Here is a 26,918-nt window from a genome sequence, read left to right on the forward strand (position 1 = left end):
GCGGCGCGGGCTGCGGCCCAGCGCCTCCATCAGGTTCCTCTTGACCCGGCCGGCAGACGGTGAGCGCCTCTCGCCTGGGGGCACAGTGCGGTCGTCAGCAGGTCGGCCACCGGCGGCAGCCGAGACGCACCAGATATCACGGGCACCGTGAGCTGTCAGGCCAGCCTGCAGTGTCGATATGAATGCATTCGATCCAATCACTTCGTCCGTGCCGGGATAGAGTCCAAGCAGACTGCACAAATGGTTCTCTGCACACAGCCCACAAAGGCATACGCAGCTGACAGGTGATTAGCTACGGAATGAGGGCTCAAGCAACTATGGTGCAAACCGAGACATAACACAGGAGGCCCCGGTAACAAACGAGCTACCCCAAAAGCAAGACACCGACCAATGTTCTAAGACTGAGCCGCGACCTTAACGCATAGGTCACCCCCCCCCCCCCCCCGCATCCGCGGCTCGAGACATCCCACCCCAGTCCCATCACATGGGCCGAAGCGCTCGCCTGTTTTGCCGGCGCTGGCCGGCGCGGCCCGGGCAGCAGCCGCGGCAGCGGCGGCTGCGGCGGCCTTAGCGGCGGCGGCCGAGGCCAGGACGTGGGACCGGCTGCTGCCGCTGCTGTTGCTCTGGTGGCGCGGCATCTCGCGAGGCTTGGGCACCATGATCTGCCGCTTCTTGGTGGCCTCCAGCAGACTGGGCTGCCTCGAGAGGCTGGCGTTCCTGTACCGCCCACCAAACAGCTCAGCACGGATGCGGGACAGCCGGCTCTCTGTCCGTACGCAGGCCAGCGGCCCGAACACTCAACTACAAGACCCCACGTCGGCTCGGTGCACCGCGCACTGCTCTGAACCTTGAGAGGCAGTGGCAGGCGGCAACACCGTCAGACCATCAGCTGGGCAGCGCAGGGACGGGAGCAGCACACCCGGATCCGGGGGCGCCCGTTTAAATGTCTGCGCCTTATGGTGGGTGAGCCACTTCACTGCATGGCCTGCTCCGATCTCACAAGACGCTATCAACAGTCAGGAAATCCGCCACGGTCTCAACCACAAAAGGTGGCCGCGAAGAACACGTGCTTCCTTGACGCGACCGGTGACACATTGCTGAGTGTTTGGGCCGCCCCCGCCACGCGGCCCTGCGGACTCGGCCCCGCCTGCTGACCTGCTCAGCAGGACAGGCTGGCTGCTGGGGCCGGAGGCGGCGCTCAGCAAACTGCCGACGCTGGGCGGCTGCTGGCCGCTGCTGGCGACGCTGGGCGGCGGCCGGCAGCTGTCCGGCCGGCCGGGCGACACCAGCTGCAGCAGGGCGGCCGGCGGCGGGCGGCTCACCTCGTCGTACAGCTCCAGCAGCAGGTCCGGCTGCGTGTGCTGGTAACTGACCGAACACACACCGTCGGTCGCGAGTTAGGACGGTGTGTTATCCGTTCTGGGCAAAACGATTTACCAGGGACATTTGTAAAAACACAAGTAGCTTTCCATAAAACAGCCAAAGGCATGATGCCAAATCAAGCATAAAGCCATGAAGCCTTGTCGGCCGTAAACATGAACAAGCGTCTCTTCAACAGCACTTCCCACCTAATTTTGCAGCTTCTAACGTCTGGGCCGAGCCCTACCGCTGCTCCACCCCACCTGTCCACCATGACGTCCTGCATGAACTCAGTCATGACGGTCGGACTGCCGTGCAGCGAGATCATGCGCAGCAGGTCCACCAGCTGGTACTTGTCGTCCTCGCACGCCTCACCACCCAACACCTGCGGTAAGAGCGACGCCGTCAGCCGACACAGCTGACACCTGACACCGACACCGACACTGTCAGCCGACACAGCTGACTGACACCTGACACCGATGCCGTCAGCTGACTGCTGACTGACATCTGACACCAACGCCGTCAGCTGACAGCTGACTGACCTGACACCGATGCCGTCAGCTGACTGCTGACTGACACTTGACACCGACACCGTCAGCTGACTACTGGTTGACATCTAACACCGACGCCGTCAGCTGACTGCTGACTGACACCTGACCCCGACACCGTCAGCTGACTGCTGACTGACACCTGACACCGACACCATCAGCTGACTGCTGACTGACATCTGACACCGACACCGTCAGCTGACTGCTGACTGACAGCCGACACAGACGCCGTCAGCTGACTGACTTCCGGCACCTGACTGACATCTGACACCGATCACGTCAGCTGACTGAGATCTGAGACAGAGAATTGCTCTGAGACTGAGCTCTCGAAATTTTGACGCCCGGCGACTGTTGAGATTCGGCACGGGGCAGCTGCTCACATATCCTGGAATGCTGTAACATGAGACATGCTCATTTACTATTTCCTTTTCAACATGTTAACATATAACAGAGCTGCAGACTTTACAGCGAAACACCCTCGAAACGAAACAAATCAACGGTATGCACTGTCACATATTTAATTTTTTTTTTGCCTGTGACCTCTTCGGCTTGCAGCAAAAAAAAAAACTTGTGGAAAAACTGAACACGACCAGCGTCTCGGCGGCGGCAGCCTCTCCGCCGCGGCGGGGAAGCAGCACAGCACCAGTTCGCGTGCGTCCTGAGCCCGCCCAGTCACTTACCCAGCACATCTCGAGCAGCAGGATGATCTGGTACATGTACTCGCGCACGCGCCGGGCTGAGTCGCCCCTGTACTTGAGCATCACCTGGCCCTTGCCTGGCAGAAAGTGCTCCCACAGCACGTCCCTCAAGTGCGCCTGAGACACCGGCCGCGGGTCAGGCGCTGCTGCCGTCTGACGGCGGCTGCGGCGGGCCGCACTCCTACGAATCCCAATGCAGGGAGAATAGGGCCCGCCACTAATGTGAAGATGACAGGAGGCGCAATCGAATTACATCACTAGCGACAAGCCGAACTTCCAGTAAACATCCTCAAACTGCCTCCAGGTGGAATTTTCACACATTCGAATCAACGACATGATTTGATCAATGTCATTGACGATCAGTGACAGTGAATGACCGCGACAACCATTGAATGGTACATGCCATGCATCAAGCCACAGTCACCGCTTACCGCCGTGTCCACCCCGTTCATTGTCTTCATGTGTAGCAGCAATGTGTTGATGACTGATTGCACGGCCGCCACTATATCCTGGTCTTCTCCAGTCACGCAACCCTCCTTCATTTCCTGCAAGGACACGACGGCGCGCGGGTTATGAAGGTCCCCGCGGTCATCAATGACAGGTATCCACCCAGTCACCCGACACCACTTACATGGCGTCCAAACCAAACCAATCGTAACTCAAACCCGGTACTCAACCAAGCACGGGTCCTTTTTGACTTACTGGCCTATTTCAAAGACCGTCCCCACGGCAGCTGTTTCGACCCCTAGCCCGGCACTAATCACGGTACGACAGGGCCTTGCACGGTCGTCCGGCCCGACCCACCCACACCCACCTGGAGCCGGCACACCAGCTCCGCCGTGTCCGTCACGCCACTGACGTCCCGCAGCGCGCGCTGCTGCTGCTCGCGCATGCGCCGCTCCTTCTCGAGGCGGCGGCGCGTCTGGCGCTGCAGCTCGGCTTGCTCCTGGCGCTGGCCGCGTCGCTGGCGCGCGGCCGTCATGTGCGCCGCGTGCGCCATCATCTGACGGCCACGCAGCAAGCGGCCGGCGGCCGGCGGCGCCGGCTCGCCCCGGGTCGACGCGGGAGCGGGGGCGGCAGCCGCGGCGGCGGCGGCGGCGGCGGGCGCACCGGAGCGGGCAGACGGTCGCAGCTTGCGCAGCGCCCGCGACAGCAGCTCTCTACTCTCCGCCGACCACATGTCCGTCGCGCTGTTCAGAGGGCAGCACGACGGTCTGGTCAAACGGACGACAGAGGCAGGACGCTCGGCGCTGGAGCACCGCCGACCAATCCAGGACTTCGAACGTATCGACACTGGCACTGAATACGTAAGGAACGATGCGATCGTCCTCTCCACCTTTTACAGCTACCTGGCAATCCTCGACAAAAGGACAGGCTCTATATTGCTACTCTCCCCCTAGTGTGTCGCGGCTCTGCTCGGGCTGCCTGTCTCTCAGTGACCAGCGACCCCGCGGAGACAAGGCGCAGCAGAGCCGCCGCGCCAGACCGACGACGCCATGACACACCACAAGGGTCGGCCGGCCAGGAGGAGAGCCATGCACAAACGTAACGTTTAACGCGCCAATGTTATGAACAGGGTTCGCACGACACGGTCCCCGACCCTTACGACACTGTCACGACACTGTTCCCCACATGCCGTTATGGCGGGTTCCTAAGAGAGCAGCACTGTCCCCCGGCGCCTCCGCCGCACACCATCGGAGTCTGCCGAGCACCGGGCGCCGGCGGTCTCTCACCTGGGCCAGAGGTCACCACCGAGCCAGTCCGGCCGGCCGCCGACACTCCACGGCTGCAGCAGGTCGGCGGTGAGCGGCGGCGCGGCCGACGGACCGCCGGGCCGACCGACCGGCTCCGGCACGGCGAGCACGGCCGCCGCGCAGGCCGAGGCGGCGCGCAGCAGGCACGGGTGGCCGTTCAGCGTCACCAGCTGCGGCACACGGACGCCGCGCTCACTCACGGCCGCACGGCGGCGTTCAGCCGCCCACCACCGGAGACGGCCGCCTCCCGGCCTCCAGCCAAACGGCCGGGAGGAGGTCGTGCATTTATGTGCACATTTGCAAAATACACATGTTTTTTTTTTGCTCATACACACACCTTTGTGTATCTACCAAACACACACATATATAAATATTACGCGTATTCACGAACACTACGGTGCACGGCTGAATGCTGAGTAGGCATCAGAGAAGAATGACACAGAAGCACTTCTACACATAATGCATGGCAGGAATCACGTAACGAACCTATCTCCGCTACACGAAAACAGCTACACACATCCAGCTAATCTGAAAAACACCACACCGGCCCTGACGTACTCTAACCATTGCATCAACAGCAGGCAAGATGCAACACTGTGAGGCGATGTCGTCTTTTGAAGATGTCCGGGTGCTTACCCAAGCGATCCCCGCTGAAAAGGCCTCCTCGCCTGTCTGAAGCGCTATCAACTGGCGCTGTGGGGCTTCGTCGAGATCAGCTACCTTGGCCACCTTATCTATGCTCAAGAGTATGCAACCATCTGAGTCCGGCTCTAGCGAACTGTGGGATGGATGATGGGATTTCTTATTTGGTGAGAGTTATGCACCGAGGAAATAATCCAGCGGTCAACATCATGCTACGACGACACCATAACGGCAAGATTACTCCACCACATTCGTCGCCAAAAGCTGACAGTGCTACACACGATCGCCACAACTACATCAAATCGAGTGCTACGGCTGAAAAGTTCGGAAAATAACGAAACGTCATGCAGCCATGCGTCAGTGCACGCCGTCCAGTCTCGGCCCACCTGATGAGCTGCGGTGCCGAGCCGGCGGCCCCGTCAGCCGCGGTCAGCCGCACAGAGAACTCGCCGCCGTCCATCCTCAGCCTGGCGTCGCCCGGCCGGAGCGCCCCCGGCCGCGGCACGTCCACCAGCGCGTCCAGACGACTGACGCCGCCGCCGGTGGCCGCCGCCAGCGCCGCGAACGCCCGCTGCACGGCCTCGTCGGGCGCGTGCAGCAGGCAGCCGGTGTCGAGCACGTGCAGGCGCACGCGGCATCGGTCGCAGAGGATGCGGCGGAACGAGTCGCTGAGCACGGCGGCGCGGAGCTGCACCGCCAGCTGGGCCGGCGCCGCGCCGTCCGTCAGCCGCGCCGCCGCCTCGGCCGCGCTGCCCGGCAAGGACGTGACCAGGTACACGGCGTTGCCGGAGTCGACGGAGGCGGCGGCCGGCGCACGCTGTCCGCGCCGCTTCACCGGCGACTCGAGGTCGGCGCGCTCCCAGGGGAAGTCGAACGCCACCTCCTGGAGGGCGCGCGCCAGCGCCTGGCCGGCCGGCGGCGGCGGCGGCGTGTCGGCCGGCCGGCGCGGCGAGCCGCCCCGCCGCCGCTCCAGCGCGCCGGCCAGCGAGTTCTCAAACGCCTCGAACGCGTCGACCGTGAAGTCGGCGAAGCCCGAGCGGTCGGCGCCAGGCTTGTAGCACGCCGAGTCGAACAGTCGGAAGCCCCAGCGCAGGCCGCCGTCCCTCTCGAGCACGTTGGCGTGACGCATGAGCAGGCGCAGAGAGGCGCGCTGCAGGCATCGGATCCAGCCCTCGAACGTGCCATCGGACGGCGCGTCGGCGCTCAGGCAGCTCAGGTCGATCAACAATACAATCTGCTGCCTCATGGCTGGTGGCATTTACTCACTGGCAGGCCATGCTGTCCTCATGTTGACAATGCCAGTGGGTTTGGATGCTGATGGTGAGTTTTGCTGAAAGTGCCCTGTCACAAACAGCATTGTTATAACACCTTTTGGAGATAGTGGCGAAGAGCAAGACATGTGCTTGATTTGGTTCCATACTGACTCAGAATCTAGTCAAATATCACACAAGGCATGCATTGTTCATGCTAGAAGCAAATTGCTTAAATAGTATGCCTTTCAAAATCAGTGTTGATCTGATGCTTGTCAGTTGAATCATGGGATCAGAGCCAGTGACATTGGCAATTAGTGTCATTCTTGACACAACCAGTCAAAGATCGCCCAAAACTGCAATATAATAAGTCACAAGGATAGGGGATTAGGATGTAGGCAAATAACCAATCATTCATGAGGCCAACATTTTTTTGGAAGTCTCTGTGCCAATTCTTGCAGGTTGAAATGAAAATCATATAAGTGGTAATATTTCTGGTGCCACCATGTGGTTAAAAAGCTGTCATGTGGTTTGCCAGGTTGTGGTCACATGTGGTCATGTGGTTAAAAAGTTTTTGAAGATCCCTAGCCTTGGGATCATTCCGAGTGAAAATAGCATAAACAAAATTTGTATTTAGCTACCATGTCATCAACCCATTGGAAACCTCAACTAAATCCTTCACCTTTGCTACCCACAGCATGAGCCCTCTCTCACCACTGACCTGCTGGCCCTGGCACCACATCCAAACTGATGCTGTGTTGTTTGAGAGCAACCACTGCAATGGCATGGCCCAGCTCCAACCTGCAAATTACTGGCCCAGTACCTTCATCCTGTGCCATCTTGGAGACAGAAAGGGGAAAAAGATACAAAAAATGTGCTGTGGGAGCTTAATACAATTTTGGGCTAATCTTATATACTTCATTTGTTTACCAAAGGCCAAGGCTATAATAGGTTCCCATTCATTTTTATTGTAGCGTGCATGATATTAGCTAGCAAATTAACATATTGTCAAGCTTTACAGCTATCTGATTCATAGCAGTACAGTCAGCATTACAAAACCCAGAATGTTTAACATAGGGTATTAAGGTTTGAAAGTTGCCAACGTAAATTCAAATGTAATGTAGATACATCCAACTGACCTAGTTTCTGATACCTTGTATTTTTTGTCTCCGTACAGACATATTACAAGTAATTAAAGAACTGAACTAATTGAATAGGAAAAGCCATGCTCTGAGTGCATTTTAATGTTATCCATTACACACAGCCAAAAAAAACAAGAATAGCTTTGAAGATATTCTCATCACAAGCCATGTTGAGGTCAAAACAAATGACCATGCAGCCTAGATGGACTAATGGTTTGGTCTATCATCTTTGTCTGCTGTCTTAGTATGCATGTTTCACCTGCATCAGTAACATGCAAAAACTAACCCACTAGCGAAAGATGATAGCCACTTCAGGGATGTTTACAATAACCTGACAAACACCCCATTTTGTAAATGCTGCAAGGCCCAACACTGACATCATTGACAGTTACATCTCCAATGCACATTCCAGTTCTTAAAATGTTGCACAACCCAAGATTGTAGCTTTAGTTGCCATAAGCTACTCACCCTGCAAAAAAGAACCAAACACCTGCTGTCCTCAAATGCCGTTTTGGTTTCAGTGTGTGCAAAGGTCACTGTTTGAACAATGTCAAAGAGTTGGTTTCATTGGGCAAATATTTCAAACAGTTCTGACAGCAATCACAATGGTCATCCCAGTCTCCTTGAAAATAAAGTTAAACATTCTAATATAGGGATGTTGGCTTCAGCTGGTATACTGCATCAGCTTGTCAAGGCGATATACGTGTATGCACATGAGGTAGTTGGATTGCTGATCCATTCAAAATTGTCATACAATAACACTTCAAGCATATCCATACGAGTGTTTTAACATGGCCGTACTTGAACCATGGACACAGCACACACATCCCCCAAGATGACAATTTCTGGAAGTCAAACGACGCGTCAAAGACTGGAAACTGGCGCGGCCAAGAACATATGGCGCTACTGCGCTATTTTTGTAACATATCAAAACAAGATGTTACTAAAACAAAAGGGTCACGTTATTATGAGGGAAACATCGATCTGTGGGACCAACTGCACTTATGATTCGTTACAGCCAGGGGCATGGGTAAATATCTCAGGAAGGGGCGGGGTCCAGGATACCCATGAGTTCCGGAGAATGCAACATGTGGAGATCCAGGAATTCTAAGTGGGTCAGGTATGGGTTTGGGCAGGGTATACGGAGATTCCTCCAAGTTGGTGGTTGACAAAGGCGGCCTCAGTACATGCCGTAAAATAAAACGCAAACGCATGTGCAACTTATAACCTCACACAGAACGCTAAGCGCATTTGGCATGCTTAATACAACGTTCCAGGTCCGCCAATCATGGCACGAGAACACCGAATCTGACACCTATTTTGTAATTTCACGTGCTCTGGAAGGTCGGCTTCAGGAAAAATTACGGGCCCCTCAAATCAGCTAGAAAAAAACACCGACTTTTGTCATTTTGTCATCACATCAAACACCACATTTTGTCAGAGTATTAAGCGGGGCATAAATAAACGTCCGTTAAAAAGTTCTGACCTCTAAGGGTCACCCCTCAAGCTCAAATGATGGGATCGTCTAAAACATGACAGCGAATTTGGGATTATGTAGCAAAGTGGTCGTCTTCAACATAAAAAGAGCGCATTTCAAGACGTTTTGACTTTTCAATGCGATTCTTTAGGTCTGCAATCGGTTGGTCATCTAAGAGGGATACAAATACAGAGCGCTGCTGTTAGTGGTATTAGGTTCCCCTTGTGATGAGCGCAAATTCTGCTTGAAAGGAACGGCCGTGAGAGACCAGAGCTTCTCATTTCATTTTAAACAGTCACCTTGAAAAGCCAGGACTTTTTCACGGACACTATTCCATCTTCAATTCTGGCCAATATTCTGGTCCTTTATAATCCGGAATCGTCCCGTAACTTTTAGGTCAGAGCTGTGACAGGTCCAGGAACCAAGAATGTTAGTCGGAGGGTCACAGCATCGCTCGGGGTCCCCTGAGATCATTAAGGGTCTGTTCTCTCCCGGAAGCCCCTGTTAGCAGTAATGAACGGAAAACCCATGTCCGAAAACAGGGGCCTATGCCTTACAGAAGCGGTGACGAAGCTCTGCCGGCGAGGAAGCCCACGTTCCAACGCTAGAACGCAATCCCGGTACCTTCAATGGGAGCCCATAGCCGTTGTCCGCTCGTCGCGAAAATGTTAATGCGTTCGAGTTCTCGCATCCGACGTAATGCTGTGTACCAGTAACTGCGTTGTTCTGTCGCGCAGAAGCAATGCTACGTCGGAGTTTTTGTGTTCGACCACCTGTCCCGTAGTAAGTTTTGCACACGACTCACTCCATTGGAAGCAGTATCGCGAAGAAATTGTACTAGAAGTTTTGTCGCGTACAAATTATTTCACAGTAGCATCTGCGTTAGAATTCATGAAATAAAATTCATGTCATGGAAATTAATTCGCTGGCAGCAATTGGGTCATACGTCCTGTCGTGTAACCACCTTTTCGCGAACCTCCGAGCCTCCTTTGTAATCAATGGTCCTGATCACGATGTGTATTCGCATGCCTCCATAACAACTGCCTGGCATAAATTCTTACATAAATAGATAACTCCAGCGAGCAAACACGCGTCGGTCGGCCGGCCGGCGGGCAGGCCCGAGCCCCGGCAGAGGGGCGCGCGCCCGCCGCCCGGCCGAGCGCCCCGAGCCCGCTGGCAGCGGCGCCGCCGTCCGCGAGCAAGCCCGCCAACCGCGACCGGCCGCCGCCCGCGCGCCCGACAACAGAGCAAGCGAGAGAAGGGAACCAGCGACGCGCGCAGCCAGCCGGACAGAACGCCTCGCAGGGCACAACGGAATAACGCGCAGGCAGCCACGGGTCAGGGCGCGGCGCGCGGGCCGTCAGCCCCGGGCAGGGTGCATCAGTGGCGGAACAGGCCGCGGGTGGCCGCGGGGCGACCGCAGCCGCATGGCGCCATCTGCCCGGCTGGCAGGCATCCCGGAAAGGTAAGGTAGGCACGCTCCCGCCGACTGGAATACCATGTGAAGCATACGAGCTCGGAGATTACTCAGTGAGCGGCCGTAGCAGGCCGCCGCCGGCCAGCGCGGGGCCAGCGCTGTGTTGCGGCACACCTCACAGTCAGCCCCAGGTCCTCTGACGCCTCGCACCAGGCCTGCCAATCCCACATTTCCACAGCAGAGAAGTACAACAGACGCCGGCCGCGCTCGGCCTCCGCACGCAGCGCGGCGTCCCGCTGCGGCACACCGGGTACAGTACAGAATGGGACCGTGCGGAGTCCGACCGACGCGAGCAGCCGCCTCCCGCCAACTTCAGTGACATCTAGCGGGGGACCGGACCACTACATGTTGCGGATCTTGCCGGGCACGTAGTTCTTGTCGATGACTGGCTCCTGGAGGAACATGTGGAGGCAGCGCTCGTTCTGGGCCAGCGGGTGTCCGGCGACCCTGAGGGGCGAGACGAGGCGATATGAGACCAGCGGGGGCCAGATCGCACGGGCGGCTGAACGACTACGGAACAACTCTGCACACCTCTCAGCATCGCAGTCGTAGTGTGCAGCCAGGCCATTGTCCACAGCCGAATTATCTGGCACCCATCGCACGCCTTCTGTGTGTAATAATAAGCAGCATGCACTAACTCTCACGCCACTTTCCGAAGACCGGTGTCTCTGCTGAACATACTGATACGACGAGGTCAACACTCATGTACTTCACCCCTCCAATTACACCCGCTATCTCGCCTGAACCCTGCCCACTGGTCGGCGGGGTGAAAGGTCGTGCCGCTCACTTGTTGATGAACACCTCGAGCGCGGTGCGCCTCTCCTCGATGAAGCCCTCCTCGTAGATGCCGTCGTCGGAGCGGAACGGCAGCTGACGCTTCAGCGCCTTGCCCGGCAGCGTCGGCACCACGATCTGGCGACAGGCCGGGTCGGGGTCAGGCGGCTCCAGCAGCGCCCCGTCACACAGCGGCGCGTCGGGGTGAGGCGGCTCTGGGTCGGGGTGAGGCGGCTCCGGGTCGGGGTGAGGCGGCTCCAGCAGCGCCCCGTCACACAGCGGCGCGTCGGGGTGAGGCGGCTCTGGGTCGGGGTGAGGCGGCTTCAGGTCGGGGTGGGGCGGCTCCGGCAGCGCCCCGGCAAAAAGCGGCGCGGGCTGTTCGTCATGACACGCGGGGTACCGCGCCACAGATCCACGCCGATCTAGATCCACACCAGCACATATACGGGGACCACGCCATCGCCGTCAGACTGGCGCTTCAATTCCTGCTGACTCGGAATTGACTTAGACTCTGGCTCACAAAACAAGGAGGTACTTCCCACTTGTACTAGGCAGCTCTGCGTAACTTGGGGTCGACTCCAATTCCGACCCACGGACTTAATGTTGATATTACTCCGGTCGTAACTGTTCACGAGGCAACCCATTAGATGTCCTTCAAATTGTCAATAGGACGTTTATCGTAACAGTTATATAGGCATATACAGCTTAGTTCTACTTCTTGCTAACGCAAGCTGTCAGACTATGCCCATTTCCTCTTGCTTACATTTTCATTTGACTATTCGAGATTGCGCATCTGTCTGCCCTCCCCCACCCCGTAACCCAGTTTCTGTGCTCCAGGTTATGCACGAGGAGAGTAAGAAGATATGCTTCTGAGTTCTCTTTCCATGCATTATCATGAGCGCAAAAGCCTAAAAAAGCGTATCGCTGAACGAACGTTCGGAACGTTCGGGCCATCCGACAAATTCAGATTTGAAGCATGTGGAAACTTCTGACATTTATTGGCGTTTTCAGGACGCTTTTTTGTTTCTATAAATCTACACTTATTTACATAGATTTGCTCTCGGTTTGCATTGCTGCACGCACGATACTAAAAGGCCAAAGGCAATGCTGTGGTATGCGTTATTTTGACCACTAGGTATGTTACCAGTCAGCTAACACAAGAAGCAAACCTGATGCATCTACCTTCGCCTCAGTTTAGACGGTGATCCAAAAGAATTGCTCTCGTTTGGCCATCGCCGGCCCCACCATGGGCTGCATCGAGGTGTGTGTGTGTGTAGGCGGGGTGAGGGTGGGGGGGGGGGGGGGGGACAACATACACCGGCGGTGACCACCCACCGCGAGCTCAGTGCGGACAACCCTCAGTTAGCCACGCCCCCTGCGTTCGACGCCGGCGCATTCGCCAGCGGCTGCTGCACGCCATGCTGGACAGTCGTAATGGCTGGCTGAGACCGTCCGCCTGTGGGGGACTTGGCTTGGATCGCGGTCGCGCCCCGCCCACTGGATGCGGTCATGCCATGCAAAAGTGCCACAGTACCACAGTACTCCAGGCGCAGTGTGCACGGCCTATGCGTGGTCAGTGACAGAGCTAGTCATGGGCCTTCCCTGGACCAATGCATGGTGAGAAACAGCAACACAAGATGAAGCTCGATGAATGTTAACACTCAAATGCATTCATATGTACATGAAATATGAGCATATCACCATGCAGGAACACTTGGTTCTGCACTTAACTGCATTATATTATCAGTTTTACCAAAACTGCCATAATTCATTTGCAGATGACTGTCAGGCCTTAGTGCCCCACAGGCCTCATTACCTATACTTGGCAGCTCAACAAGCCATTCCTACCTTGCTGTCTCTTTCCAGTTCACTTCTTAGCCACTCAAACTCGCTGTACCGGCGGCGCACGCTCGACTCCTTGACTTTGAACACTGGCAGATTTGTCTAAAGCAAGAGGATCATGTCACAGAAGATCTCCAACCAGCATCACAGTCACAAAAACAAAATGTTTTTAAGACACACAGTTGTACGCATGACATGTTCTTGTAGAAACATCTATCAAAGGGTGTTAGCACACTATATATTTACTGATATCTAATAACTGTGTACAGCAAGTTAGCTTTGTGCCACGTCTTGAGCAAGTTCTCCATTGGACTTATTGTAAAAAGGGGCCACAATTTGTACTTTGTTTATCAGTGTACTGCATGCAGATGAAATATCTCGAACAGAAATGACAGCATCACTGATTTAAACACCATAAACATGTTAGGTAGTTGGCACTGAGCAATGCAGTACTAAAATAGCAATAGCAAATGATAAATGCAAACAAACAGTCCTCAATGAGTTGACATTAACCAAGCACTCCTGACTGGTGAACAGTCAGAAAAAAACAAAAAGAGATGAATTCTATAAGATGTAATTAATATAATGGACTCACCCTCATTCTCACTTCATAATCAGTATATCTCTTGGTACCCAAGCCATGAGTGATTGGATTCACAACATCAATTTCTAGAAAGTTTGCTGGAGCTGCATATGCATCATCCAATGTCTGCTTCTTAGCTGCCAACCTCCTTGTTGCATCAAGGCTAGCTTCAGTCATTGTGTTCACTGAAAAATAGACAAGTGAGTTAAGACAGGCAATGCTTTTTATTACAGGCAGTAGGAAGGGAGCAGCACCTATGCCATAATAAGTTGCAATGAAAAGCAACACAGGGTAATTGTAATCTTTCAAAATGTATATGTGTGTGTGTGTGTGTCATTGGGGCTTTACGACGCACTCAGCTGCTGAGGCTATATGGCGTCGCCTGCCTCTCACCCTGGCAGGAAGGGCGGGCACCGCGGGGAATCGAACCCAGTACCTCTGGTTTCCCAGACGGGCAGTGGTTAACGCAGACGCGTTAACCACTACACTACTGGCACCCCTTCAAAATGTATATAACCTCATGTTTTTTTACATTGGTGGAAAAAGCCACACTTATAAAAATGCCACCTGCACCTGAGATCCAGCTCCTGCAACTAAGAAAGCCATTCAACCTGACTCTGATAGCCATGAACTCAGCAGATCTGGGGGAGAGAGTCCATGACTTCATACAGATTGTTGGAGCCCATGATATGAGTCATATGCCTTGTCAAGATTAGTCACAAGGGTCAAATGATAACCTCTCGGATTCCACCCAACCAATTGGAATGGTTTTAGCACAAGACAAGACATCACTTTATTCTCTGTATCCAACTCATCTGCCCCTTTTTATGGACATCTCTGCCTTTGCCTGATACAGTGATCATCAGCTTGAAGACAGAAGGTCTTGGACTAATCTGAACCACTGGGGAACAATGTTTTCAGATTAATGCCTGCATGTGCTGCTTTGGCAGAAGCAAGTTTCAAATGCAACTCATCTTTTCTGCTATAAAATACAGGAAGATAGAGTGGTACTATCTAGTACAGAAATAAGGATGGGAGTTGACTATGGATGTGAATACATGTAAGCCATATCAAGTCATGGAAGAAGTATGCAACAACACCACAAGAAAGGGCCAAAGAAGAGAAATCCTAAACACACAACAGTATTTGGTTCAGAAAACACCCCAAACAGAGCTAAAGCTGGCTGCCTCTAAGGAGATTGAAGTGGTATAGCCTGCAGGTGAGTCAGCCTGTCTGCTACAGTGGATATTCTAACATAGCCAGTCTGGCAGCAGATGAGCAATATGATAACATAAAGATGTTCATTGATGTAATCAAATAATGATATATTGAGCAACATATTTACTACATTCAATAACATGATGCTTGTCTTAATATCTTCAAATGTGGGACATTCTGTTTACAGCAGTTTAATGGATGGGAAGGTCTGTGAACAATGTTATCCTTGCCAATTCATAAGAACATTATATGATGCAAAAAAAAACGTTCACTTCAAGTGGCCTGTATGCACCTTTAACTTCTACTTCCAAAGAAATGATAGAACAGACAATGCACTGATACATAATTCAGCCATGTGATATTGCTTGCAAAGGCAACATCTGCCCAGAAAAAGGGGCTTTATTTGCATGCATGCTGGTGACACTGCCTGAAATAGTACCCACATACCAAAGTGACAGAAGGCTACTGCATGTACTGCCATGGCAGGTGTCACTATCAACACTCCAGCAATTACTGAAGATAATTATGAATACCTGGATGCTGTCTTGCCATTCTTCAGGATTATTGGCAGTTGTGAAGGTCCTAATCCTCCCATGTCTCCTGTGTAGGTCCTAATCCTCCCTAATCCTCCAATGTCTTCATATCAAAGTAATATAATATGCACAGTAATACCAATATGGTATGCACAACATAATTTATATATATATACATTTCCACAATGCAGTGTATCAACCCTGCAAATTGTGCCCCCTCCCCCACATAATGGGGTGTAGGTAAACTTCATGCTTAAGGGGGTGTAGTGGCATAATAAACAGGTATATAATTTACTAATTCTACATTTCAGGAGTTCGGCAGAGGCACAGATAGGAGTGTGGGAGCTGCCCCTTTAAACACTCTCGAGAAGATCACAACACCACATTTAACAAGCCAGTAGCAGGGCATTTAAAACGGTCATGAAACGTTTAGTCATGTTCTCTTCGCTACCCCCCCCCCCCCCCCGCCCCCCATTACAAAATGGATCTAACATCTAGCACACCTCACTCATACCAATCCTTGTTTTGAACGGAATCATGGAATACACATGCTGCACGCCCACCAGAATATAACTTACCTCCTGTCGATTTAGCGCAGTCCCAGCCGCCTTAGGCCCTTCCGCAATATTATTCCTCTCCTAAGAAAATATGCGCCGGAGCTCAACCCCGATAACCATGCCAGCCCACCGCAGAACACTTTGTGATTAAGGAAATGACGATATAGTTTGCCGCAAATTCCTGAACCCGTTCGTGGACGGCTTTAAATTGTTCTCAGCATAAAAGCACCAATAAAAAAGTTTTCTTTTCCTGACGTCATGCAAGCTGTTACAACGATATTTTCTCCATGACAAGAGCACTCACGAACTGCATAGCTACATTTAAAATGTACTGAAATTCTTACCGTAGCAAATTTCTTTTTTTATATGTGTAGAACAAACAAACATGCGCCGAGCTCACTGAAACCTTAGATAAACAATGATTGGAATGAGGCCTATCGCGCAGCATCCGCCGCGCAGGTTTGACGTCATTAACTAACCAAACATCCGCCTTCGCTCCCCCTCGGTGGTATTGCGCAGGTTGGGGTGTTGTAGGGGACTGCAGCTTGCGTGGCTTCGTAACACAGCCGTATCGCACAATTGGCTGCTAGTCTTGTCTACATTGTCTACTGAAGCACTGCAAAATGGTAGGTCCTGAATTTTAAGGGAGGAAAACTGGTACTTTTCTATCTTCCATCATGGTTGCGCCGATTGGATGCGCCGGTTCGAGCCGCTGTTGTGCCCCGATAGACGCTGTGCCGCCGGCGTGTGCCTTGCACTTTAAAACTGCCCGTATCCAGATAGCTCAAGGAAGAAATCCGTGAAATGGTGTTATCGGTTCTTCCACCAGAATTAATTGATCCCTCTCGCAACAGCGTACAGCTGTACGTCCCATATCATGTTGGGAAATGGTACCTCACCATTATATAGCTTTATGTCCCATATAATGCGAGGAAATGGTGTCTTCCCTCACATCTGTCTCTAGCATGCATCAGTTAAAATAAGATAAGCTTATTTATAGTGATTTTTATGCTTTGAGGTAGAAGAGACTGCATCCAGACAACAAGTTTTTTGCTCCAGGACACTTAATATGTTATTGTGTAACTTAATTGTTGGGCCGTTTCTCATGGGGTTCTTGCATATTTATCTGTGGGTTAAAATTTTACTTGTATGAAATTGGCCTGGCTCCTAGTGTTCTCAGATCAGCTCTTCCTCATAAAAGCAAGACCCTAGGATCCTACTCCTGTCTTTGTTTTTATAAACAACATATCCTAGTTCCCATTTGTTGCTTTACAAATACTTTATTCTATGTTCTCATTCTCACTAGTTATTTTGCAAATGATGTACAGATGTGTTATTCTCATTGATTTCCAGCAAACACTAGAACAAGGCATTGGCCCTGTGCTGTTACTGACTTTACATAAACACCAGAAACTGGTTCCTGTTTCTCACTGTTTTTTTTTCTTTTACTTACTTAAACCCTGTGAAATACTTCTCGCTCTCTCTTACATAAAAACCCTTTGCTGTTATTGGCTTTACATAAAAACCAGAAACTGATTCCTGTTTCTCACTTTTTTTTCTCTCACAACTATCACCTTCTGGGGACCCCATGGGCTTGTTCTCAAATACCAGAGTGAGGTTTCTGGCTTTCATTGGTTTCTCTAAAATACCAGATCATGGTTTCTGACTCCTTTTGGTTTGCTCATAAATAACAGGTTCCAGCACTTTCCTCTCATTTGTTTATTCATGAGTAGCAGGTTAAGTTACCTTTTGGGAATTATCTACTAAAGGAAGGTGGTCAGAGGAATGAGATATCCTGCACATATTTTGTAACATTCACATCTGCAGTGTGCTTAATAGCACAATATGTGGGTGCATGCTGGTTCCTGACAATCCTTCCAGGTGAGATTGGGATTCTTGTTGGTTCTCTTTACTTAAAAGCTTACCTGATTTTCACTTCATTCCCAGCGTAATTCCTTGCCACTTCGTGGCCCCTGCTGGATCTCCGGCCATATTCTAGTATAGATATTGGCTTTTGCTGGATATTTCAGCATAGTTCAGACTGGCTCTCAGTGCTAAATGGATTCCTACTAATATTCCAAGCTGGACCCAGGATCCTGCCAGATCTCTTTACTTATTGTCTTATTATCTTCTTTTTCTTCTTCTCTATGTCTTCTTGTCCTGACACATGTCTTCTTGACCACAAGCCAAGAGGTCATGATCCAGATTAGACTGCATAGGTGACTATTGAATATCAATGAGTATTACACATGCATGCATGCACGCACGCACGCACGCACATGCACGCATGCACGCATGCACTTGCCAACCAATATCCAGTAAGGCTCAAGGGAACCAGCAAGAACCAGGATCTTATATTATTTGTCAGGAACCAGTGCATATCAAAGGTAATAGTATATGCTGTGCAACCATTTTTGAGCTGGCAAAAAGTGGATATCCTGGCAAAATGTGGACACATGTAATATCAACTGATTAAATTTGCCAGCAAAATATCGGTCCACGGAAAATTTCGCGCACAATATCGACTTCGCAAGACATTGACACATAACATATGCACACCTTGAAATATCAGCTCCCAAAATATTGCCATGTAAAAGTGTTGACAACAAACCATTTAATGCAACTGTTTGGGACTCAGTCATCAGTATATCTGAACAAAAAAGCCAGAACATGGTCGCTTAAACACCTTGCTATACAATGCATCTAGGTTGCATCCCCTAGCATAGGTCTCAAAAGGAGATGAAAATATTTTGACATTGAGTTAAACATACATGGTAAGTGCAGTGGAAGTAGTCTTGAGCTGTGTGCCCGTTAACGGGACTGCATTGCGAAGGATTCTCGTCATTGTGGCTTATTTTCCGGCTAGGGAGGACAAAACATAGAAAATCTTGCAGCGTCAGGCATTTTCATATTGCGACGAATAACTGTTGGTCGAATATGGAACTGTGTGGCTCAGAATTGCTGCAGTTGTTTCTGGCAGATGCTGCACCTGATCTAACAGTGGCCCTTCGATGATGCTCGATAACGGGCGGCTTGGTACATAGGTGCCCTATGTACCAAGGATCAACACCTAACAATTTCCTGGATTCCGACCGCAGAGGCTGGTAGTTCATGGAGCCTTGAGGGAAGACTGTCATGAAGGCCTGAAAGAAGATAGTTTATGGGGACCTAGAGGAAGACATTTCATGAAGACCTGAGGGAAGAATGTTGATGGAGACCTGAAGGAAGACAGTTCATGAATGCCTGATATGCCTCCTATTGTTCTGTGGTATGCCATCCTCAGAGACGTGGACTGGAGCCCACTAAAGCACCTACACATGCTGATTTAAAGGACGCCTGAAAGGCGCACGCTAACGGAGAGCACACAGACCACCAGGGTAACACATCATTTACCGACGTGCCGTAATGGAGCAGACTAGCACATCATCTATCATTTCAGGGGTATGCATTTTAGCAGCAAGGCTAGGCAGCGCAGACTTCTTAGTTCTTAGAATGTTAGTTCTTAGAATGGCTTATTGCTCGTAATTCTCGTCCGATGCTGAAAGCATAAACGTCATCATGAAATCTGGTCTAAACAACACCATTTAGGTAATGCACGTTTGTAAATGGCTTTATATTTGTTGTGATGCATACTGATGCTCACATGCAAATTTACCTCCACATTGGTGGTGGGTGCGGGTTATTAAATACTTTTAGCGTCGTCTGTGTTTCCGATGTCCCTCCTTGTTTCGGGCAGTACCGTGTATTGGATACGAGGACGTTTTTTCCGACGAGGAACCTGAATTTCCGCGATGTTCGTGAGGTTTAGGCACTGCCCGTGGTTTCAGTGTGACGTGTTTAAAGATTCAGAGCACTTCCTAAATTCACGTCTGGTTATCGAAGTGATTTTTTGGCTAAGCCGTGCTCAACCTTTTTACTCAATTGTAACATAGATTGAAACGTTTAGTACTGTCAGTGCAACCAATGTTAGATCTATAATGCTACCTACTAGTATATGGAAGTTAAGTAACTCAGCATACCAACTCAAACCCATAGTGCCGAAAAAACACTAGGTAAAGACATTTGTTGCTTGTAAGCACAGTGTTTACCTTATATTGCTGACAAATCAGCAATTGAAGGCTTGCTGTTTATATGTCACCCATGCTAACAATATATCGTGCACATTCTTGTGCCAATGTCAATCTTGGTAATGTCCTGGAGCACAATTTTCAGTGGTTAGAGTCACCAGAGACCCATACTGTCTGTCCAGCTCCAAAGGAAACGCCAACATTTCGGTTCCTGCATCAGGTTTCAGGTTTTAGCAACAGGCGTCAGACCTAGGCGTTAACTGCGCCTTTGATAGACGATAACGACTGATGCCGAAAATGCAATTGGAGGAACGGATTACCTTTTAGCTCACTAGCGGCCTGTGCATCACCAGAGACGTGACACGCGCTGGTGGAAGGCGTAGTGTTTATTTACACTTAACCCACACAGCTCGTACCGTTCCCTGGTCTTCCGTTACGCACGTGAGGCATCTACAGATTAATCATCAAATAAAGATTGCCCAAGGGAGATTGCTGGCGAAACAGACGTGCCTGCCTGTCGCTTTTGTCATGTGTTCCATGCAAAATGGGATGGGAACGGCATTGCCACAAAATGGTGCTTCAGCCACGTGTGGCTCACGAATGAATTCCATTTTTCGCGCATGATCCACTTCCACCGACTTTACCGGTGTTTCACCCATATAAATTGGTAAGCATCTAGATGCACGCGACAACCTATGGATTCTCGTGGGTAGCTTTGAACCGCGCGTATGACGATGGCGCTACATGATATATGGTCGCCAGCTTGACACATGTGGTTACGCGCCAGCATGGTCGCCAAGGTGACCGTTTGGAGCCGGTACCAATGGTGTGTGCACACCTTGTGTGTGCGCGTAGGGCCCTGTTGTTTTTTTTCACATGGGGAAAGTTGTAGCGCCATGGTGCCATTGGCGCCGTCTCCGTCGTCGAAGGCGATTTCCATCTTCATGCGCCACTGTAGGGCTTACTGGGCGATGCTGACGAATTCGGATTGTGAGAATGAGCGAACTGAAACTTCCTGGGGATAGACGTTGTTGCTCAGAGCCAGCTTAATACTATGGTGTCACTATGAGACTGTTGTTCAACTCTTAGCGGACCCATTGCTACAACAGCGCATTGCGCAGATGAGTCCACCCATTTTCTAACTGACTTCCCCCGTTTCAGCGTGAGTGCATCTCCATCCATGTGGGCCAGGCGGGCGTCCAGATGGGCAACGCCTGCTGGGAGCTGTACTGTCTGGAGCACGGCATCCAGCCGGACGGCCAGATGCCCTCCGACAAGACGGTCGGCGGCGGCGACGACAGCTTCAACACGTTCTTCGCCGAGACTGGCTCCGGCAAGCACGTGCCGCGCGCCGTGTTCGTCGACCTCGAGCCGTCCGTCATCGGTACGTGAAGGCCGCCAGGCGTCTACGAACGCTGCGTCGTGTTTAACCAGTGCTTCATTGTGTTTCTTGTCACAGTGACGTGAGTTGTGTGATTCACCGACTTATGAGTGTGCCTCTGTCGTGAATGTGCACATTTTTAGCCAAACGCACAACAGCGACACAACAAACGGTTGCGCGGCTCTCCGTGATATTGGCGCGGACAACTGGTTCGTACTCGTGGAAGGCGAGTGCGTACGCGAGTATTCCCTGCCGATCCGTGAGATAAAGTCGCGTATTGACATCTTGTAGAGGTACACTTTTTGCATGCGTGAGTAACAAGTATTGTGCAAATGCCACGCCGTTAAGAAGATATTTTAGCTCGACCAGTGGCAAAGTGAGGTTTGCCATTCCGCGAAGCTTCAGATACACGGATGGGTAACGGAATTGATAGAGAAAAAAAACCAACGTGACGAAAAGCTTACCGTGGAGGATAGTTCGATTGGTCTATGAGTACTGACGGGTTTTCATTTCGTCTTAATGACGGACTCAGCAGCAAGTGCTATAGGACGGGAGGCTATATTCCTCGCCAACCTGGCAGGAGCGGTATCGGAATTCGAGGAAATCGCGCGGCTGGTGTGAACACCCCTGGTTTTCCAGACATGCGGTGAAGTAACTGTGCTTCCGGCACCATCAGTGGTGGATAGCTGGTGGATGTTAGCTGGTGTTCATTTTGTATTGCTCGTGAGTATTACCCGCCTCCGGCACACGCTTGAAAGAAACCGGCATCGGACTCGGTATACGACTCGGTATACGGTACCGGTATGCGGCTCTTTATGTCGTAGGTCGTGACTAGTCGAGCTTTGCCTCACGAGTGGCGACACCGCCGGGACCAACGGCGTCGCCTCCTTGCGCAGCGAAGCGAGCGGAACCGTTTGTGAAATCAAATGGATGTGTGATGGTGTAAAATGCATCTCGTGAGTGAAGTAAAATAAGGTAAAGTAAAGTAAATAAATAATAGTAACTAAATAAAAAGTAAATAAATAAAGTAAAATAAAGTAAAATGCATCTCATGATCTCGTGAGTTATGCAAGTGCATGAGTGGCACGTGGGACCAACTAGGGTTATGCATATTATATGCGGCACGTGGAGAGGAAGTCGTAGAGCTGGCACACTTCACCGTGTATAAGATATTGTGAGACCTGTTGGGCAGGTGCTGGGGCGTCTGCGCTGGCGTATGGTGGCCTTTCTAGCAAGGCGACCGTTTTCTCCCCAGACGAGGTGCGCACGGGCGCCTACCGTCAGCTGTTCCACCCGGAGCAGATGATCACCGGCAAGGAGGACGCGGCCAACAACTACGCGCGCGGCCACTACACGGTCGGCAAGGAGGTGGTGGACCTGGTGCTGGACCGCATCCGCAAGCTGGCCGACCAGTGCACCGGTGAGCCGTCCCTCCGACTGGCCACGACACGGGCTGGCGAGGGACAGCGGCGCTATTGCAGGCCACAGTCGCTCTGGCCGGCCACAGCACGAGCTAGCGGCGGACAGCGGCGCAGTGGCCGGCGCGGAGTGCAGGATTCAATCGGCTATATCTTTATACACACGCACACACACACGCACGCACGCACGCACGCAGCACGCACGCACGCACGCACGCACGCACGCACGCACGCACGCACGCACGCACGCACGCACGCACGCACGCAGAGAGAGAGAGAGAGAGAGAGAGAGAGAGAGAGAGAAGAGAGAGAGAGAAGAGAGAGAGAGAGAGAGAGAGAGAGAGAGAGAGAGAGAGAGAGAGAGAGAGAGAGAGAGAGAGAGAGAGAGAGAGAGAGAGAGAGAGAGAGAGAGAGAGAGAGAGAGAGAGAGATGATATATATATATATATATATATATATATATATATATATATATATATATATATATATATATATATATATATGTAAAGCTATTATCAAATCCAGTTATATTATTGGTGGATTTCTACGCGGCATAGATTGGCTGCTTAATTCTTTCTGCACTGAATGAGTGGTCCCTTTGTGTTGGCCTAGAATGTTTGGCTGGATGTCCAGTGATGGACTTGAGCTCATGCGCACATTAAAGGGACTGTTCTACATTTGCATAGTATTTGGGACAGAGAATGATATTTTCAATGTCATTCCCTGCAGTTCACAGTTCTGATTTTCTAAGACTTCGAATTCTCTCGTTTCGGAACTGGGCGCACGTAAACTTGCGCACTGTGCAGCATATTTTGCGCCGCCTGATTTGAAGTTGCCCATAAATGCACAGCGTCGCCTGCCTCCTCAATGGCCGTGTTTTGTCCAAGGTCAAGAAAAATATGGTCATGGCTTTAAACCAGCGCAACGCGTAAACGGCAGGTTTCGAACACGAATAGCAACTTTGATGCATGTTACAAGAGTTGGGTCAGTTCTACCAGTTTGGCTGAAATGAGGTTGGGGATCAAATAACTTAAACATATAATATAATATACACAATCACAAAAGCGCCGTAGTCGAGAATGCAAATTCAAGCAAAAAATAATGCTAACAGGAACAAACACAAGAACACTGGACAAAGGGCCAAAACGCGCCAATATAATAGTCGTAGGTTTAGTGTTCACATGTATCACGTAACAAGCCACCTCGCGGCGAGTTGAAGCACTACAAGTGAGTTAGCCCGTCCGCTACGGTGCGATGCTGACATGGCCAATAAAGGAGCATCTCTGACGTCATTAAACAACTTCATGATGGCTAAGATGACAAGGTGTTGAGCATATTTACTAAAAAAGTGAAATTTGGATGTTAGGCCGCTCTGTTGCGCTTAAAAGCACACAAAAGCTTACAAGGAGCCTTTTCATTATACCTGATGCCTTCTCGACATTTCAAGTGTGGAACATTCCCGGAAATGTTCGCTGTGTAGTGCTGGAGACCTGGCAGCTGGCAGGTGGGAGTCAAGTGGGCGTGCCCGAGCCCTACGATGTTGCCGTGCAGCTGCGGGGCGGGACAGGGCGGCTGGCGAGTTGTTGGCTGACGCGCCGCGCGTGCTGGGCCCGCAGGCCTGCAGGGCTTCCTGGTGTTCCACTCGTTCGGCGGCGGCACCGGCTCCGGCTTCACGGCGCTCCTGCTGGAACGGCTCAGCGTCGACTACGGCAAGAAGTCGAAGCTCGAGTTCGCCGTGTACCCGGCGCCGCGCGTGTCCACGGCCGTGGTCGAGCCTTACAACTCGATCCTGACCACGCACACCACGCTGGAGCACTCGGACTGCGCCTTCATGGTCGACAACGAGGCCATCTTCGACATCTGTACGCGCAACCTGGACATCGAGCGGCCGACCTACACCAACCTGAACCGGCTGATCGGCCAGATCGTCTCCTCCATCACGTCCTCGCTGCGCTTCGACGGCGCCCTGAACGTCGACCTGACCGAGTTCCAGACGAACCTGGTGCCGTACCCGCGCATCCACTTCCCGCTGGTCACGTACGCGCCGATCATCTCGGCCGAGAAGGCGCAGCACGAGCAGCTGTCTGTGGGCGAGATCACCAACGCCTGCTTCGAGCCGGCCAACCAGATGGTCAAGTGCGACCCGCGCCACGGCAAGTACATGGCCTGCTGCATGCTATACCGCGGCGACGTCGTGCCCAAGGACGTCAACGCCGCCATCGCCACCATCAAGACCAAGCGCAGCATCCAGTTCGTCGACTGGTGCCCGACCGGCTTCAAGGTGGGCATCAACTACCAGCCGCCGACGGCCGTGCCCGGCGGCGACCTGGCCAAGGTGCCGCGCGCCGTCTGCATGCTCTCCAACACCACCGCCATCGCCGAGGCCTGGGCTCGGCTCGATCACAAGTTCGATCTGATGTACGCCAAGCGCGCCTTTGTGCACTGGTACGTCGGCGAGGGCATGGAGGAGGGCGAGTTCTCTGAGGCGCGCGAGGATCTAGCCGCACTGGAGAAGGACTACGAGGAGGTTGGTCTGGACTCCGCCGATGGGGAAGACGAGGAGAATGAGGAATACTGAGCAGCGAAGGATCCTGCCGTCTTCCCTCCGTTGGGAGCTTCCGCCTGTAAGAACGTTTGTTTATTTTTCGTAGTATTTTTTCGAGGGAGCTTTTTGGGTTGCTAGCGGCTGATTTGATGCCATCAGCTATATAATCTAGTCCAGACTGTGATTATCGCGTCTGTGCCGAAGGAACTTTACTTTATCGAAGGTTATGCTGGGGTTCGTGCCGACCGCATCCGTTACGCTGCTGGCGACACTTTCGAAGCTTTGAGTCCGCATATCATGAGCATGAGTCGTCCATGCGAATACTTCACTGACGTAGCCGCACTGTAGCTGTTAAACCCACGTCGTCGGGACGGAGTGGGACGAGTTCAGTCTCTTAACCCCATCTCCGGAACAGACGTCTCCCCGCACGGGTTCGGGGTTCTTGCCCGTTGTGGCTCCCACCGATCGCTGTACCTTGGCCAGGTTCCACTCACCGCCCGCGACCCTGGCCCGTCCCGGTCGCGGCTCCGACTCGTGTCTGGTGACTGTGCACGAGGCCAGCCGCGCCCGTACGTCCGGCTCGCGTGATTGGAGCAGTGTCCGCGGCGTCCTGTAAAACGGACACGGGGCGCCAGGGCGCTTCGTGACGGTCTGCCAGCGCTTTCCACGTCGTGACGGGCGGGGTCGCCAGAAACTGCCGTGTCTCGTAGTCACTATCTGCAGGGATTGTATGTGAAGGCAAATCGCCACTGACAAATTGTGTGAAATATATAGCTTTTCATCTGGTATGTGTTTCCGTGCGGGCTGCCCACTAGGATGTGGACGCGCACTGAAGTAGGCGGCGGGAGCAGCGCCACGCCGGCGAGGCGTCGCAGACGGACCAGCGAGACCAGTACGCGTGTGCAGCGAGCCGCCATGCGCGCTTGGTTTACAGCGGTGGGCTGATTTGGTTTCTGTCCATGGCTTTGCGGGCTAATTTAGATTCTGACCATAGCTTTGCGTGCCGGTCTGACCAGGGTGGATGTCTGCAGAGGTGACTGCTTTCGACGTCAGCCCCTGTGCCGTCGGTTTTTGTTTCGGAGTAGTAGTTGTTGAGTTCAGTCCCTTGGTAAAAATGGTCGGGGTTGCCCGCATTGGATCCGGCTCGGTCCTCAGCTCGGGCTCGCGATCTAGGCAGCAGATTATTGTCTTCTATGGCAGATGTTACCGCTGGGTCGAGCTCAATGGAGGGGCAGATGAGGTCTTGAGCCATGACTCAGCTAGCTTCACCGGCACACGTCCAATGGGAGAGGGCGTTGCTGTGGCGCCGGCCAATCAGTGACGTATCATATTTGTGCAGGGCGAGTCGTAGAGTATGACGATCGACTGAGAAAATCTATCATTAGCTTTGGTGGAAACCGACGCATCAGCACCCGACGCGGTGTCGAGTTGCTTTTTGTTGTTTTTTGTTGTTGCTTTTTGAGGAGTCACTGCATTGATGATACGGCACATACGACACGACGGCGCAGTCATCATCAATCATGAGTCATCGATCGTAGCCTGCAATTCTTACAATATTGCGTTAGTATCTCACTTTGAGATCTCAAGTTCGAATCCCGGTTGCGCCACGGCCGCCCTGCTCGACGCCGTCTCAGCAAACGTTTCGAGACCACC

General features: G+C 52.1%; 2 protein-coding genes across 2 annotated transcripts; one reads left to right on the forward strand and one right to left on the reverse strand.

The window, feature by feature from the left end:
* Window positions 1–10,059: 10,059 nt before the first annotated feature.
* Snx3 (sorting nexin 3) lies at window positions 10,060–16,005 on the reverse strand. The gene is made up of 5 exons (XM_037224817.1): window positions 15,876–16,005; window positions 13,559–13,731; window positions 12,970–13,065; window positions 11,135–11,259; window positions 10,060–10,794 (listed from the first exon to the last, which is right to left on the reverse strand). The coding sequence occupies exons 2-5, from the start codon at window positions 13,721–13,723 to the stop codon at window positions 10,689–10,691; spliced, it is 492 nt and encodes a 163-aa protein (XP_037080712.1). The 5' UTR covers window positions 13,724–13,731; window positions 15,876–16,005; the 3' UTR covers window positions 10,060–10,688.
* A 334-nt stretch (window positions 16,006–16,339) lies between these two features.
* LOC119101474 (tubulin alpha-1 chain) lies at window positions 16,340–26,050 on the forward strand. Its single transcript, XM_037224816.1, has 4 exons — window positions 16,340–16,480; window positions 21,083–21,305; window positions 22,558–22,722; window positions 24,337–26,050. Exons 1-4 carry the CDS (start codon window positions 16,478–16,480, stop codon window positions 25,296–25,298), a joined length of 1,353 nt encoding a protein of 450 aa, XP_037080711.1. The 5' UTR covers window positions 16,340–16,477; the 3' UTR covers window positions 25,299–26,050.
* The last annotated feature ends 868 nt before the right edge of the window (window positions 26,051–26,918 follow it).

This window comes from Pollicipes pollicipes, unplaced genomic scaffold (genome assembly GCF_011947565.3).
Source record: "Pollicipes pollicipes isolate AB1234 unplaced genomic scaffold, Ppol_2.1 Scaffold_4881;HRSCAF=5763_pilon_pilon_pilon, whole genome shotgun sequence".
In the NCBI taxonomy this organism is placed as follows: Eukaryota; Metazoa; Arthropoda; class Thecostraca; order Pollicipedomorpha; family Pollicipedidae; genus Pollicipes; species Pollicipes pollicipes.